This window comes from Muntiacus reevesi, chromosome 1 (assembly GCF_963930625.1).
Source record: "Muntiacus reevesi chromosome 1, mMunRee1.1, whole genome shotgun sequence".
Taxonomy (NCBI): Eukaryota; Metazoa; Chordata; class Mammalia; order Artiodactyla; family Cervidae; genus Muntiacus; species Muntiacus reevesi.
Window position 1 is genome coordinate 196,414,583 of NC_089249.1, and position 17,832 is coordinate 196,432,414.

The 17,832-nt window shown below is 41.8% G+C and overlaps 1 protein-coding gene across 5 annotated transcripts in view; it reads right to left on the bottom strand.

Annotated features, from left to right (window-relative positions):
- Nucleotides 1-6,694: 6,694 nt before the first annotated feature.
- The window catches only part of ADGRE1 (adhesion G protein-coupled receptor E1), a 65,971-nt gene continuing 54,833 nt past the window's right edge, over nt 6,695-17,832 (bottom strand). For all 5 annotated transcript variants that reach the window (XM_065933360.1, XM_065933351.1, XM_065933334.1 and 2 more), the window contains 6 exons: nt 15,804-16,039; nt 13,367-13,433; nt 12,579-12,670; nt 11,348-11,516; nt 11,127-11,231; nt 6,695-7,106 (listed from right to left, as the gene is read on the bottom strand). In XM_065933360.1, coding sequence (XP_065789432.1) covers nt 7,101-7,106; nt 11,127-11,231; nt 11,348-11,516; nt 12,579-12,670; nt 13,367-13,433; nt 15,804-16,039 — 675 coding nt within the window. In that variant the 3' untranslated portion in view covers nt 6,695-7,100. The remainder of the gene's footprint in view (nt 7,107-11,126; nt 11,232-11,347; nt 11,517-12,578; nt 12,671-13,366; nt 13,434-15,803; nt 16,040-17,832) is intronic.

Genomic DNA, 17,832 nt, shown 5'->3' on the forward strand with positions numbered 1-17,832 from the left:
ACATCGGAACTAGGTTCAGAACTGCTTTTATCTGCCCACACTGTGAAGTCTCTTCATTAAGCCCTCTCTGTTTAATCCACTTGACTGGTTCAGCTGCTTCTCACCAGGTCACTAACTAATACACACCCTGGCACTCTAGCATGTCTACCATTCTACCAAGAAGCTAAACTTTTCTCTTTTTTAAAAGATAGTCTTTTTAAAATCTTATGTATTTATTTTGGATTGTGCTGGGTCTGCGTTGCTGACTTTCTCTAGTTGTGGCAAGTAGGGGCTATTCTCCAGTTGCAGTACCTAGGCTTCTCATCGTGGCAGCTTCTCTTGTTGTGGAGTGTGGGCCCTGGAACCTGGGCACAGTAGTTGTGGCACACGGGCTTACATTTCCCATGGCATGTGGGATCGAACCTGAGTCCCCCTGCATTGGCAGGCAGATTCTTAGCCACTAGACGACCAGGGAAGTCCTGAAGCTAAACCCTTCTTACCCACTGTCATGTAAGAGGAAGCTACATTTAAAGAAAAGAAAGAAACGTTCTCCTTTGACAAACACATGAACCTAAAGCACAAATTCATTGCCCATCATCTACAAACAAGTGTTTCTCACCAAACACTTTGAAATGGTGGGTTTTGCTGTGGGAATTGGTTGAAAATATGATGAAGGAATCCGCCTACAATATGGGAGACCTGGGTTTGATCCCTGGGTTGGGAAGATCCCCTGGAGAAGGGAAAGGCTACTCACTCCGGTATTCTGCTCTGGAGCATTCCATGGACTGTATAGTCCATGGGGTTGCAAAGTGCCGGACATGACTAAACAACTTTCACTTTCTTTGTGTAGTTATTACAACATGCAAAATCCTGGTGGGGAGAACAAATGTATTGTAGTTTGTGCCCTTAAAAATGTGAATATTAATTCCAAAAATTGCATAACTGAAGATTTCTACATCTTTTTGACTGCACCTCATGGCTTGTGGGGTCTTAGTTCCCTCTCCAGGGATTAAACCCAGGTCCATGGCAGTGGAAGCGCTGAGTCCTAACTTCTGCACCACCAAGCAATTCCTGTCTACATTTTCTTTTTAAAGACATTTAGAAATTGCATGTCAAGCTACTGAGAAAACATCAGAACAGACAAGGAGTAAGAAACTGTAATTGAAAAGACTTGGTATACCATATCATGGAGCTCTGATCTCCATTCAAGGGACAGAAATCCTTGCACGGTGATCTGTAGGGAAGAAGCTAAGAAAACAAATAGCCTGACCTCACTCTCCTCCATTTTTATGACATTCTGTTGGTGTTTCCCATTGGCCAAAACCAACTGAAAGCCAGAGGCCAAGAAAGTCCACAGTTATACTCCAGATGTGTTGTCATTCCAGGAAGACCACTGAATGGCTTTAGAGGGGTCAGCAGACAACATCCAGCCCATTTAGATATTCATTCACATATTTATTGGGTTTCCTTCGCCATTAGAAAATATGTTCTATGGAAAAAAAGGCAATGTACTTCTTGCTTATTATCATATCTAGAGAGTAGATACTTAATAAATATTTACAGATGAATAAATGACTGTGCAAATTTCTAAAATCTTAATTTTTGGGAGTGGGGGTACACTGCACTGCATGGGTGAGATCTTAGTTCCCCTACCAGGGATCCAACCTCACCCCCTGCAATGGAAGCTTGGAGTCATAATCACTAGACCACCAGGGAAGTTTCTTTTTTTTTTTTTAAACTGAACTATATATGTCCATCAACCTAGATGTCCATTGAAAGATGAGTGGATAAAGAAGTTGTGATACATATATACAATGGAATATCACTCAACCATAAAAAGGAATGCATTTCAGTCGGTTTTAATGAGGTGGATGAACCTAAAGACTATTATACAGAGTGAAGTAAGTCAGGAAGTAAAAAAAGTGTATCATATATGAATGTATATATACAGAATCTGGAAGAAAGTATTGATGAACCCATTTACAAAGAAATGGAAATGCAGACATAGAGGACGGACTTACGGACACAGCAGGGGAAGGAGAGGCTAGGAGAAATTGAGATAGTAACACTGACACATATACACTATCACGTGTAAAATAGATCACTAGTGGGAAGCAGTTGTACAACACAGGGAGCCCAGCCTCGCTTGCACTCTGTGATGACCTAGAGGGGTGGAATGGCGGGGGGGCGGGGAGGCTCAAGAGACAGGGGGTATATATATACAATTATGACTTATTTGCATTGATGTAAGGCAGAGACCACACAACACTGTAAAACAATTATCCTCCAATTAGAACAATAAAATATAGTTGAATAGTTGATTTACAGTGATTCCTTAGTTTCAGAGGGCTTCCCTGGTGGCTGAGATGGTTAAGAATCTGCCTGCAATGCAGGAGACCCAGGTTTGATCCCTGGATGGGAAGATCCCCTGGAGGAGGGCATGGCAACCCACTCCAGTATTCTTGCCTGGAGAGCCCCATGTACAGAGGAGCCTGATGGGCTACAGTCCATAGGGTCACAAGGAGTCAGACACAACTGAAGGGACTTAGCATGCACACACATTAGTTTCAGATATACAGCAAAGTATGAATTTTTTTTAACATCTCCGAGCCTCCTGGGTTTTTCCAGCTACCTAAAAGATTTTCTTGCCTTTTTTCTCGGCATATGGACTGAACGAGAAATGGAATTTCCATACTCCTGTATAATGATTAAGATACACCCTTATAAAGCTTCCAAAACACCTACGTGAGCGAGCTGATAGATATGGAGGTTTTGAGAAGTTGTCACTGAAAGGACAAGAGAGAAGTCAGAAGGGTGGAGAGAATCAGTGTGTCCAGAAGACCTCGGACACAACAGAACTGAACTGAAAAGACCTATGTGGCTACGTGAAGGCCCCTTAAGTTAAGGATAGGCTGGGAGATGGTGCTGCAGTGTTCATGAGTGTACGTAACTCTGTGCCCAAGTGCAGCAGCTCTGGAGCCCAGGAGACAATGGCAGCCCACAATGGGTGCGGAACTGCTTCTTATAGCCCAGGTCAAGCTGCATCTCAGCATTCTGTAGACTTGACCTGGCCGTGGGTAGAGATTGCTGTGCTGAGCAGGGAAAGATACCCTGGAGAGGCATATTAAGGACTTTCAAGCTCAAAGCAGAGAAAAGAATGGGAGAAACACACCCTGAGCAGATATCAAATAATACTTCAGCAACACCCACAAACTCCTGAGGGGGAATTTTTTTGAGAACTAAGAAAGAGGAAGGAAGACAATCTGAGATCCTGTGGTTCAAACCTAGATATGGAAGCTGAGCCAACCCATATTTGTAGCCAACGCAGATGAAGCTTGAGAGTTTCAAAATTACATGAAAACTGGGTGATTTTTTATCAATGTTGGGCGATGTTGGGTAAGATTTCAGAAGATGGAATATTGATTATAAAAAAGTGAGATGCTTGTGTGCTAAGTCACTTCAGTCGTGTCCAACTCTTTGTGACCTTATGGACTGTAGCTCGCCAGGCTCTTCTGTCCATGGGATTCTCCAGACAAGAATACTGGACTGGGTTTCCGTTCCCTCTTCCAGGAGATCTTCCTGACCCAGGGATGGAGCTCACATCTCCTGTCTCCTGCGTTGGCAGGTAGTTTCCTTACCACTAGCGCCGCCTGGGGGTAAAAATAGCAAATAGCATTGGATGCTGTACCTTACAGAACTACAAAAGAGAAGACGTGCTCCATCCCAAGAAAAGCATTAATAATGTCTCCTTCTACTGCTTTTCCTACTTTCTAAAAGATGGAAACACTTTATCAAAAATGTATTTGGAAGTATAAGAGCCATGCAGTCTAATCACATATTTAATATCTTGTAGCAACCTTTAAAGTGGTAGTTGCTCAGTTGTGTCTGAATCTTTGCGTGTCCAACTCTTTGAGACCCCATGGAGTATAGCCCGCCAGGCTCCTCTGTCCATGGAATTCTCCAGGTAAGAACACTGGAGTGGGTAGTCATTCCCTTCTCCAGAGGATCTTCCCAACCCAGGAATCAAATCTATGCCTCCTGCCTTGGCAGGTGGATTCTTTACTGTTTTTCCAGTAGTCATGGGTGGATGTGAGAGTTGGACCATAAAGAAGACTGAGCACCAAAGAAGTGATGCTTTTGAACTATGGTGCTGGAGAAGACCCTCTAGAGCCCCTTGTACACAAGGAAATCAATCCAGTCAATCCTAAGGGAAATCAACATTGAATATTCATTGGAAGGACTGATGCTGAAGCTACAGCTCCAAGACTGGCCAGCCATCTCATTGGGCAGGACCCTGATGTGGGGAAAAATCGAGGGCAGGAGGAGAAGGAGGCAATGGAGGATGAGGTGGTCAGACAGCATCATTGGCTCAATGGACATGAGTTTGAGCAAACTCTGGGAAATAGTGAAGGACGGGGAAGCCTGGAGTGCCGAGTCCATGGGGTTGCAGAGTCAGACACGACGGAGCAACTGAATAACAACAAAATAACCTACAATGGAAAATAATCTGAAAAAATATATATATGAATTGATGTGATGTATACCTGAAATTGGCACATTTTAAAAACTTTTAATTTTGTATTGGGATATAGCCAATTCACAATGCTCTGATAGTGTCAGGTGAATAGTGAAGGGACTCAACCATACGTATACAAGTATACATTCTCCCCCAAACTGACCTCCCCTCTAGGCGGCCACATAACACTGAGCAGAGCTCCATGTGACACATTTTAAATCAACTATACTTGAAAAACAAAACCACATTGCATTCTAGTCTTGATAAAGCCCAATGGAAAATGAGGCCGATGAACCTGTTTGCAGGGCAGGAATGAAGACGCCCTCGTAGAGAACAGACTTGTGGATGCAGGGCAGGAAGGAGAGGGTGAGATGAACTGAGAGAGTGACACTGACAGATATACACTCTCCTGTGTAAAACAGCTAGCTAGTGGGAAGCTGCTGTAAGCACAGGGAGCCCAGCTCGGAACTCTGTGATGACCTAGGAGGGTGTGGGATGGGGGGAGGTGGGAGGGTGGCTCAAAGGGAAGCAATACACATAGAGCTGATTTCTAAGGTTGTACAGCAGAAATCAACACAACGTTGTAAAGAAGTTAGACTCCAGTTAAAAATAAATTTAAAAAATCATTTAAAAAGTCAAATGGTATGGTAAGCAATCTCTAAGATCTTTCAGAAAGGGAAAGGCTTCACCAGAATGTCTCAGAAGCTTGGAACATCATTTGAAATAAACATCTTCTTAGTGCAGTTCAGAATCTCATTAGAATGAGCTCCAAACACATATCTAAATGCGAATACAAGTTCTTCTGTTGTGTTTGCTGGTCATGAGGATGAGCAGTCGTTATTATTGTTGGTGTGTCTCCGTGGGTCCGTTGTCTGCCCTCTTCTCCTGAAAATGCTCAGTCATGTCCGACTCTTTGAGATCCCATGAACTGTAGCCTGCCAGGCTCCTCTGTCCGTGGGATTCTCCAGGCAAGGATACTGGAGTGGGTTGCCATTCCCTTCTCCAGGGGATTTCCCAACCAGGGATCAAACCTGTGTCTCCAGCATTGCAGGCATTCCCATTCTAGCTACAGGATTCTTTACTGTCTCAGCCACCAGCCCTACAATGCTCTGCTGGAAACTGGTCTCCATGAAGCAGGAGCCGTTAAACATCTTCCCATCACAGTGGGGGAAGCACGCAGCCAGTAATTGACTGACAGAGATATTTATAAAACGGCTGCTTCCCTTGTGTCAAAATGGGATGAGAGTGAGATACAGCTCATGGAAGTAAGTTCCAGTCAAGAATGTAAACTTGCCTGACTCCTTCTATTCATCTTGTTTCCTTCACTTTTTCTCTCTTTTCAGAGCATTCTGTCAATAAATCATGAGTACCAAGATCACCCCTCCCATGTTCTGCTTTTAGGGAACCTGACTTAAGTCACCTGTTGTTATTTTAGAAATAGTAGAGTTCAGTGGAAACAGTGTGGAGCTTCCTCAAAAAAAAAAAAAAAAAAAAAAAAACCTAGAAACAGAGTGATCATATGATCCAGCAATCCTACTCCCAGACATATATCAGTGAAAGATGAAAAGTCTAATTTGAAAAGGTACATGCACCCTAATGTTCATAGCAGCACTGTTTACAAAATAGCCAAGACATGGAAATAAATTAAATGTCCATGGACAGAGAAATGGATAAAGAAGATGTGGTAAGCATATACAATGGAATATTACTTAGCCACTAAAAAGAGTGAAATAATGCCATTTGCTGCAAAACAGATGAACCTTGCTATACTAAGTGAAGTAAGTCAGACAGAGAAGGAGAAATATCATATGACACCCCGTATATATGGAATCTAACAAGAAATGATACAAATTAACTTCTGTTCAAAACAGAAAGAGACTCACAGACTTAGAGAATGAACTTATGGCTACCAGGGGGGAGTATGTGATGGACATGTTACACTGCTGTATTTAAAATGGGTAACCAACAAGGACCTATGGTATAGCAAAGAGAACTCTGCTCAGGGTTACGTGGCAGCCTGGATGGGAGGGGAGTTTGAGGGAGAATGGATACATGTGTGTGAGTGGCTGAGTCCCTTTGATGTTCACCTGAAACTATCACAACACTGTTTGTTAATCGGCTATACCCCAGTACCGGGGTGGGGGGGGGGTAGTTTTAAAAAGAGCTGGAGGGTTCTTCGTTGAAAAGCAAGCCAGCCAGTCAGAAAACAAATCATTTATTGAGGGCTACTCTGTGTGTGAAGCATGTGATAGAAGCTGGAGAGGCATGCTTAAAGCCACACATCAATGGACTTAGAGCAAATCAAAGTGGTAGCCAGAAGTCCTTGGTCCTGCCATTGCACTGCGATCTGTTATCTCCACAAAACTCTGAAAAGTCAGAGTTGCAGAAAACGGAAGATAAAATGGTAAGCTGGAACAGAAGCTCTTCTTTTCTCACCAGGGCAGGAAGCCATGGGAAGACCACCCCACCCAATCATCCATAATCCAAATTGCCCAGAGAGTTCGAGGGCTGGCGAGATGCTGCATTTCCACACTAAGCTGATAAGAGATGGCACCTGCTTTCCTGAGATGTTGTTCCATTGTGTGTTTGGAAGCAAGAAGGGACTTCAACCCTGTGAGAGAAATCAGAGTCAGAATCAATGGCAGAATTAGCACAATTTGAACTCAGGGATCATATGTATGTGGGCACAGGTCTTACAAATACAAGCAGAGATAAATATGGCAACAAAAACTAGAAGGATAAACATTAAAATGTTAACAATGATTACCCCCAGTGTGGCAGCACTGTTGACAAACTCAAAAGCTATTCTCAGCCTCTTGACTATTGATGTTCCCATTCTAGAAGCTAGAAATACTTGTTTTGTCAAATTTCTCTGTAACTATGAGTGTTCATGTGATACAGTTCTGACCAATTAGGTGAAAGGGAAATCCACTAAGGGGCTTCTGGAAAAGCTTTTGTTTCTCGTTGAAGAGAGAGGGTTGAAAGGTGAGTTTGCCACTCTGTCCCATCATTCATCTTCCTGCCCTAACATGGTCATGATGACTGGAGTTATGGTAGCCACCTTGTAACCATGAAAATAATTGATGAAAAGTCAGCGTGTTATTGGTCAGATGGAAAACTAGGAAGAGTTTAGATCCTTAGCAAACTTGCTAAGCAACAGAACCAATACCAGAAACGCCTAACTCTGAGCTTCTATTCTTGCAATAAAAATAATTTCCTATTTATTTAAGCCACTGGATCATACCCTGGTTTCTCTTCAGATCGTATAAATCTTTCACTTTTTAAGCCACTGGATCTTAGTTACTTGTTCTTGGAATACATCAGAGGGGAAAAATAATAAGACATTCTGGTAGGAGATGTAGGACCACAAAAGATAAATGCAAATAAATAAGGAAATTGTAGTGTTAGAAAGTAGAAAGTCCTGAAAAGAAAATCAAGATAAGGGTGTGGGACAAGCATGAATACCTGGGTGGGTGAATAGGAAGCTGCACAAAATGGAGTTATCAGAGGAAATTCTATTGAAAAGAAATGACTGGAACAGAGATTTGAAGGAAGTGAGGGAGTTGTCTATGTGGGTGTCAGGACAAAAACATGCAAGGCATTCAAGAACATTCAGTTCAAGACTCCAAAGGGGGAAGTGAGCCTGGCATGTCTAAAGAATCTTGAGTAGCCCAGTGTGGGTGGAGCAGAGTGAAATGAGGGGTCTATTAGTAGATGACAGGACAGGAAGGAAAAGAGAGTTAGATCAGACAAGGTCCTGTGGGCCACAAGGAGGACGTTGGCTTTGACTCAGAATAAGGTGGGAGCCATGGAGTGTTGTAGGTAGAGAAGGGAAGATATCTGACTTGGGTGTGCACGAGCACCCTCCGGTTGCTACAAGGAGAACCGAGCAAGATAAGGCAGGGATACGATTAGAGAGGCAGCAAGGTAGATTTCTTTTGAGCTTATTTCCATCCTTGTGGATAGAGACAATAGGACTTGGACCACAGTAGAAGGAATGAAGGGAAAAAGAAGCAACCAGATTCTAGATCTATTTTGAGGAAGAGTCAGCAGGATTTGCTGAGGGAGCAGAGATGAGGGAAGGGGAGAGGAAAAGCAGAGTCAAGCAGAGTCAACGTTAATTTCACAACTTCACTCTTGAACAATAGAAAAATAGAGGACCCTCTGTGGAAATGAGAGGTGGGGGAATCTGATGATGTGACATATTCCAAATGAGAAGCTCATTTGGGACAGGCTACCTCTGAAATATCTATTAGATATCTAAGTAGGCATTTGGTAGGTGATAGGTTATACGAGTATATAATCAGGAGACAAGGCTGGACAACACATTATTTAAATTTGGGGAGTCATTGCTAATAGGTGGTGGTATAGCCAAGAGACTGGATGAGATCCACTGTGTAGAAGACAGTGTGCATTTTGATGGAAAATGATGTGTTGTCAGGGGATGCCTGCCCCGCTCCGGGTTATCTGGCTCTGATCTGTAGTGGAACCACTTCACAATTTTATCAGTTTTAAACAACTGACAGTGATGGGAAATAAGTTCATGGAAAAAATAGTTTTGCCTCTAATTGTGTGTTCATTTTGATATTATTGAGATTATATATGTATCATAATTAATATATTAATACATAAATAAACACATTTATGAATTTTATGTGTTATGTAATATAAGTGATTCTATATAACTTCTGAATATTTACATTATATGTACATTATATATATTAAATAATATGAATAATTATATATAATGTCTATATATTTAAATTCTTATGTACAATTTATATATAATATAAATTTATATTTATATAGTACATAATTTGAAATACATATATTATACAATATGAATAATTACATATACAAAGTCTGTATATACAATTATATGTATAATTTATATATTACATATAAAATTTTTATATATGTATTATATATTATACTTATATATATTTGTACTTACATGTATTTGTATACTTATATATATTTATACTTATATATATTTATATTTATGAATATATATCAATATATATTAATAATATATAATATATTAAATATATAATATATTATAAATATAAATATTTATATAAATATATTTCAAAAATATAAAAATATATTTGAAATATGCAGAAATATATTTTAAATAAATATAAATATATAAATATATTTATATAAACATAAATAAATAAATATAAATATATAAATATAAATATATAAATATCAAATAAATATATACTAAATATATATAATTATAATAATATAATATATTAGTATATGTTAATATATTGTACTTATATACACTTATATATTATACTTGTATATATTAATATATATTATATATTATACTTGTATATACTTATAGCAGACTATAGTCCATGGAGTCACAAAGAGTGGGACATGTCTTAGCAACTAAGCAACAATAACAAATATAAAATTTATATATTATGATATGAATAATTAGATGTAATATGTTTATTTACAATTATGTATATATAATTATATGATATATAGATATGTTATATTATATATATTATATTTATTTACCAACGAGGAAACCAGGCAGATGTTATAACTGGTTCAAAAGACAACACAAAGAGCATGCATATATATAAATTAAAAGCAGAGTAATATTATGTATTCTGTATACATTGTGAACATTGTATACATTATATGAGTGCTATGCATTATGTATACATTGTATATATTATATGTGTGATGTAATACACAGACATGTCTGTTCTTTGCATTCTCTTGTGAGCCAGTTACAACGTCTCTTCATTCCTTCAATGATTAGTAAGCAGAATAAAATCCTTAACATATGCTTATTTCATATCCACGAGTCATGATTTTATCTTTTTTAGTTTGCACAGCTACTGAAGCACAGAGCTGAGATTTAAACCCAGGTAGCCTAGTTCCCCAACCCCCACTTTGAAATACCACAGTTCATCAAATGAGTTAATACACATGAATGTCAAAGCTATGGTTTTTCCAGTAGCCATATACGGATACAAGAGTTGGACCATAAAGAAGGCTGAGCACCAAAAAATTGATGCTTTTGGATTGTGGGGGTGGTGGTTTAGTCGCTCAGTCATGTCTGATTCTTGCGACCCCATGGACTGCAGCCCACCAGACTCCCCTGTCCATGGAATCCTCGAGGCAAGAACACTGGAGTGGGTTGCCATTTCCTTCTCTGCTTTTGAACTGTAGCACTAGAGAAAACTCTTAAGAGTCCCTTGGACAGCGAGGAGATCAAACCAGTCAATCCTAAAGGAAACCAACCCTGACTATTCATTGCAAGGACTGATGCTGAAGCTGAAGCTCCAGTACTTTGGCCACCTGATGGGAGGAGTCAACTCACTGCAAAATACCCTGATGCTAGGAAAGATTGAGGGCAGTAGGAGAAGGGGACAACATAAGATGAGATGGTTGGATGGTTATCACCAACTCAATGGACATAAGTTTGAGCAAACTCTGAGAGATAGTGAAGGACAGGAAAGCCTGTTGTGCTGAAGTCCACGGGATCACAAAGAGTTGGACACAAATGAGTGACTGAATAACAACAAATGCTTAGCTTACAGCAGGTACTCAACACATAACACTTGGTCTGACCAGAACATGCAGACAACACACAATCTCTCACCGTCTTGGAAGTGGAGGGAACGGATGACAGTAAGATCCCTGAGGTCTGGGTCTCAGAGCTGGGTTTAGTCTTCCTGGTCAGGCATCTTCTGTATTCTTCCCGTACCTGAAGGTGGATACACACCACGGGGAGATGAATCACTCTTAGATACAGGGGGAGTGTGTGTGGCAGGGGCAAGCTCCCTGGGAAGGAGTGGGGCTGGGAGGGTAGCAGGTACATACCTGGCGGTTGAGCAGACAATGAATGAGGAAGATGAAGGCCCCCTGCAAGCTGTTGATGATGGTGAACAGATAAGCCATGATATTGGCCACGGGTCCAATCTGGAAAATGCCCAACACCCAGGAGCACCCCAAGATGAAGATCTGGGCAAAGGCTTTGAAGGTCAGTAACCTGGAGGGGAAGATTTACCGAGGATGTAGTTCTGGCTGTCATCCTCATGGGCCACCATGTTCCCAGGTATAGTCTGAGGTTGCCACCATGTGACCCATCACCTGGGTAAGAATAAATGTGGAACGCAGGTTTCCAAGCTTAGAGGTAGGGAAGTCATATCCTACAGCCATTGAAAAGGCAATTGGCCTACAGATACACATGGTCACAAAGATGTATGGACACATGTATTTAATGCAATATTGTCTATGGTAATAAAAGGCTAGACATAAAGTAGCCAAGCCATGGAAGCAACCTAAATGGTAATCAGCAGACAGATGCATAAAGAAGATATGGTACATATAGACAATGGAATATTACACGGCCCTGAAAAAGGATGAAATCATGCTATTTGCAGCAACATGGATGGACCTAGAGATGATCATACTAAGTGAAGTAGGTCAGACAGAGAGAGACAAATACCATATGATATCACTTGTATGGGGAATTTGAAATATGGCACAAATGAAGCTATCTACAAAACAAACAGACTCACAGACACAGAGAACAGACTTGTGGTTACCAAGGAGGAGAGGGTGTGGGGGAGGGGTGAACTGAGAGTTTGGAGTTGGTGTGTGTGTTCAGTCACTCAGTGGGGCCTGACTCTTTGTGACCCCATGGGCTGTAGCCTGCCAGGCTCCTCTGTCTATGGAATTCTCCAGGCAAGAATACTAGAGTGCTCTTCTCCGGGGGATCTTCCCAACCCAGGGATCAAACTCAGGTCTTCCACATTGCAGGTGGATTCTTTACCATCTGAGCCACCAGATCATTTAAATAAACTGTGTTCCATCCTTACACTGAAACACTATATCTTAAAAAAGGTACTGTCAACAGATTTTAGTATTGGAATAACTCGTTCCTTCTAGCAATGGTGCTAAGGCATGCTTCACATGCCTTCCTGATCTAGACACTGGGCTATATTCCATTTGGAGTGCGGGACCAGGCTTACAAAAGGTACTCAGTGAATATTTGGGGAAAGAAGGAAAGGAGACAAGAAGATGAGGGGAAAGGGAGGCTGGACTGTACCTGGTGTCTTTGAGTGTGGAGACTTCCGCACTGACACTAGAAAGCTTCTGCCTCAGGGTACATAGTGTCCAAGTCAGGAGGATGGAGTTGACCTACAGAGCCAAGCAGAAGGGATGGAAAGTCTGGATATACAAATGGATGATGGCCAGACCATTTATGAAGAGAACTTTGATCTATAGTCTGCAGTAACCACTCCAGGAAGCCCAAGCAATAACTCCTTCAGCAACCAACCGCAGAGGATTAGGACTTGACTGATAATTGACAGCCTCCCTCATTTCTGCCTCTGCTTCCAACATAGGACCAAAAGGAGAAAGCCAGTATGTAACCCTTACCGATTACCTAGGATGTCCTGCATTTAGTCAGCCTACCTGTAGAGTCCTTGTGTCAACAGCCTCTGAGCAGGGCATACCTGAAGCCTTCCCTTTTTTCTCTATAAAACTTTCCCACTCATCTGCCTGTTTCTGAGTCTCTGACAAAAGCAAGTGATTTGACAAATGAAAGTGGCTGAGTCCCTTACCACGTGTATTAGTGCTCAGTCGTGTCCGACTCTTTGCAACCCCATGGACTGTAGCCCGCCTGGCTTCTCTGTCCATAGGATTCTCCAGGCAAGAATCCTGGAGTGGGTTGCCATGCCCTCCTCCAGGGGATCTTCCCGACCCAGGGATTGAACCCACTTTTCTTACATCTCCTGCATTGGCAGGCGGGTTCTTTACCACAAAGCGCATCTGGGAAGCCCTGGGTCTCTTTGATCCTCCTCCAAAACACAACAAACCAAGCAATCAGCTTACCGCTATAATTGTGCACACTGGCCCCAGGAAGCTCCAGATGAACCCTGTTTCTGTATTCAGCCAGCAGCTATGAAGAAAAACAGAAGTCAGTCATTGTATCCAAGTCCCAACCCTCAAATGACTCAGGCCCTGCCAGATATGCTTATGGAAGAGTATTGGAGGTTGAGGTTGAAGTGAAAATTTTCTTTCAGACCTTCTTCCTTAGTGAACGTTCCTGAAATGTTCTCTTAATGCCTGGGATAGAGATCATTTCTCAGTTCATAACCTTTGTACTCTCTCTCTCCAGAACTCTCCACGGTACACTTTGTCATTCAGCTCAAATATCACCTCCTCTCAAAAGTCACACTGTGTCTGGTCCTTTCCTAGCAGAATTTGCTGCTTTTTTCCCATAACATCTATCAGTATCATAAATTATCTTGCTCAGTTGTTTGTTTACATTGTCTATCTTTCCCTACTAGACTATGAGCTGCAGGAGAATTTGGACTTTGAATGTTTTGTTTATCTCTGAATACCCATCACTCAGTGCAAAGCCTGGCATGGATGAGGCATTCTGTAATTATTTGTTAATAGAAATGAAGTGAGAAACGGAGTGTTTCCTGACATATCAGTAAACAAGGATGTCACAGCCATCAGCGATTCCAGTCCTCCAAAAGTGAATTTCTGAGCCTGGAGGGTGATCAGGAAAAACAATACCTGCTATCGGGCAGCCATAAACCACTCCCCTTGGTGAGCACTGAAGACCTAGGGGTGGGAATGTGAAAAACCAGGATATTGGCTCCAGATAGCTGGGATGCAAATGAAAAGAATGATTTTAGTGAGCCCAGACTTTGTTGACAAAGGTCCATATAGTCAAAGTTATGGTTTTTCCAGTAGTCATGTATGGTCCAAAAGTTGGACCATAAAGAAGGCTGAGCGCTGAAGAATTAATGCTTTTGTACTGTGGTGTTGGAGAAGACTCTTGAAAGTCCCTTGGACAGCAAGGAGATTAAACCAGTCAATCCTAAAGGAAATCAACCCTGAATATTCATTGGAAGGATTGATGTTGAAGTTGAAGCTCCAATACTTTGGCCACCTGATAAGAAGAGCTAACTCATTGGAAAAGACCCTGATGCTGGGAAAGATTGAGGGCAGGAGAAGGGGGTGACAGAGGAGATGGTTGGCTGGCATCACTGACTCAATGGACATGAGTTTGAGTAAATTCCAGAAATAGTGAAGGACAGGGATATTTGGTATGCTGCAGTTCATGGGTCACAAAAAGTTGGACACGACTGAGAGACTGAACAACTGTAACTACTATCTTCTCACATAGGACCTTTGATAAATCTATCTCACTTTAAAACAGACCATGCAGAATATTTCTAAGCCATAAAAAGGGACGAATTTGGGTCAGTTGTAGTGAGGTGGATGTACCTAGAGCCTATTATACAAAGCAAAGTAAGTCAGAAAGAGAAAAACAAATACTGTATATTAATTCATATACATGGAATCTAGAAAAATGGTACTGATGAACGTATTTGCAGAGAAGGAATGAAGATGCAGATGTAGAGAACAGATTTGTGAACACAGTGGAGGAAGGAGAGGGTGGGACGAATTGAGAAAGTGGCATTGACATATACACACACTCATGCGTAAAATAGATAGCCAGTGCAAGCATGCTCAGTTGCTTCACTCGTGTCTGACTCTTTGCAACCCTATGGACTGTAGCCTGCCAGGCTCCTATTGTCCGTGGGGTTGTTACCCAGCTTGGTGCTCTGTGACAACCTAGAGAGAGTGGGGTGGTAGAGGGGAGGGAGGCTGATGAGGGAGGGGACAAATACATACTTATGATTGATTCACGTTGTTGGATGGCAGAAACCAACACAACATTGTAAAACAATTTTCCTCCAATTAAAAACTAAATGAAAAAAAAGAGACCATGGCAAAAGAATGGTGCAATAATAACATGTATAATGCTTTACATTGTGCCAGACACTGTCTAAATATTTTGCAGATACTAACTCATTCAACACTCACAATAACACTATAATATAGGCATTGTAATCAGCTTGCATATAATAGATGAGAAGATGAGAGCATACAGAGTTTAAGTAACTTGCCCAAGGCAGCATAGCTAGACAGTGGTGTAGCCAGGATCCAGACCCAAGCAAGTTGGCTCTAGAGGCCATGAACTGAAAACTTTGCAGTCAAGTTTACTGTTTACATTGCCACTACCCACCGATACTATAGTGCAAACAATGGCTTCCGGATTTCTGCGGTGCACAACCTGTGCTACTGCCCATGGCAGCCCTGAGACCTACAACTCATAAAGTAAGAGCTCAGTAAATGGTAGCCATGATTACTGCTCCTGTTGTTGTTCTTTTGTGTGTTCATTTAATTATCACCATGGAATAATTAATAATAACAATAATTTTCAGGGAAAGAGAAGAATGTCACTTACCGATTATACATCCCATAACCCTGTGGTTGTAAGCCAGCAGAGACAGCCACCACTATCCCCGGGAGCCCATAGCCAAAGGTGCAGAGATACAGCATCTTGATGTTCCGAGAACTGAAGTAATTCACCACTTTCAGGTTCCTGACCATAAGGAAGAGCATCACAGCCTCCACCAGCATCCAGAAGAAGCAGGCAAGGAAAAGGTAGTGCAGAAAGCCTGCGATGAGGGCGCAGCCCATCTGCGGAGGAGAATCAGGCACCTTCAGTCTCCCTTACTCCAGGGAGTATGTTCAGAGAGAGAGGGCGGAGAAGCAGTTCCTCTGTTGCTGTTTTTGTTGCTTTTGATAGGTAAGAAGTGGATTTATTTAGAGTGTGCATTATTTATGAAGAATCTATATCTATACATTCCATATAGCTTCCCAAGTGGCTCAGTGGTAAAGAATGAAGATGCAAGACACATGGGTTCGATCCCTGGGTTGGGAAGATCTCCTGGAGGAGGGCATGGCAACCCACTCCTGTATTCTTGCCTTGAGAATCCCATGGACTACAGAATCCCTGGTGGGCTACAGTCCATGTGGTCACAATAAGTCAGACATGACTGAGCATGCATACCACACACCACACACCACACACACACACACACACACACACACACACACACACACACACACCCGTCTCAAAAGAAGAAAGCAGCTGTGAACACAGGGTGGTTAGATTTTATGGGCTGGGTAATTTCATAGGCTAACAAGTAGGAGGATTATTTCAACTATATATTTGGGGGAAGAAGCAGGGATTTCCAGGAAGTGGGCCACTGCCCACTGTTTAGTCTTTGGTGGTGGACCTGGGTGCCTGTGGGTGGTCATTTAGCATCCTATGGATTACAGTAGTGTATAATGAAGCTCAAAGTCTACTGCAAGTTGAATCTTCTGCCATCTTGGACCTAGTTGGGTCTAATCAGTTTATATTGTATCCTCAACAGCTATGTCATTCTTTCAGGGTTGTGTCCTGCCTCCTTCTCTGATTCATGTTGATGTATGGCAGAAGCCAGCACAGAATTTTAAAGCAATTATCTTCTGATAAAATTAAAAAAAAAAAAACCATAAAGGGGCTACTTTGACTGGACTTCCCCAAACATGGCCTCTTCATTCATTCCACAAATATTTACAGATATATTCTTCACTACAGGTAGTTCCATCCCTTTAGTAGGGACACCAATCATTCTGGTTTCCCTAGAAATGAGTTTCCTCAGGATATACAACTTCCAGTGCTAAAACTGGGAGAGTCTGAGAGAAAAACAGATAGATGATCACCCTACTTTAGGGAATGTTTGAAGATACAGAGGTGGGGGGAGGAGAAGGGATCCACAAACTACAGTCATGGACTGGTTGCAGGTTTTGTAATTAACATTTCATTGACACACAGCCTTCCCCATTTATGTATTCTCTATGGCCGCTTTCAGGCTTCCCTGGTGTCTCAGTGGGTAAAGAACCCGTGTGCCAATGCCAGGAGATGGGTGGGGGGAGGTTCAGTCTCTGGGTCAGAAAGATCCCCTGGAGAAGGAAATGGCAACCCATTCCAGTATTCTTGCCCCATGGATAGAGGAGCCTGACAGGGTACAGTCCATAGGGTTGCAAAGAGTCAGACACGACTGAGTGACTAAACAACAACATGGCTGTTTTCATGCTAAAATGGCAGAGTTGAGTAGTTGCCAATGGAGACCACAGCATCTGCAAAATTAAAGATACTTTTATCTGCTTCTTTACAGGAAAATTTTGTTCACCCTAGGTCCCATGATAAGAGGTGGGGAGTGCTACTAACCTTTGGCTCCCAAGGGGTCTAGGAAGTGAAACATCCCATAGTGAGAGGGTAGTTCTGCTTTAAGAATGATCATCCCACCTGAAATGTCGCTAGTGCTTCCTTTGGAAATACCCCAAGAACCTACTGTTTCTGACACAGTTATTGGAGCTTAATTGGTCAAAAGTTCTGTTCTCATGGGGCACACAATCTTGTGGAAGAGGTAGATACACAATAA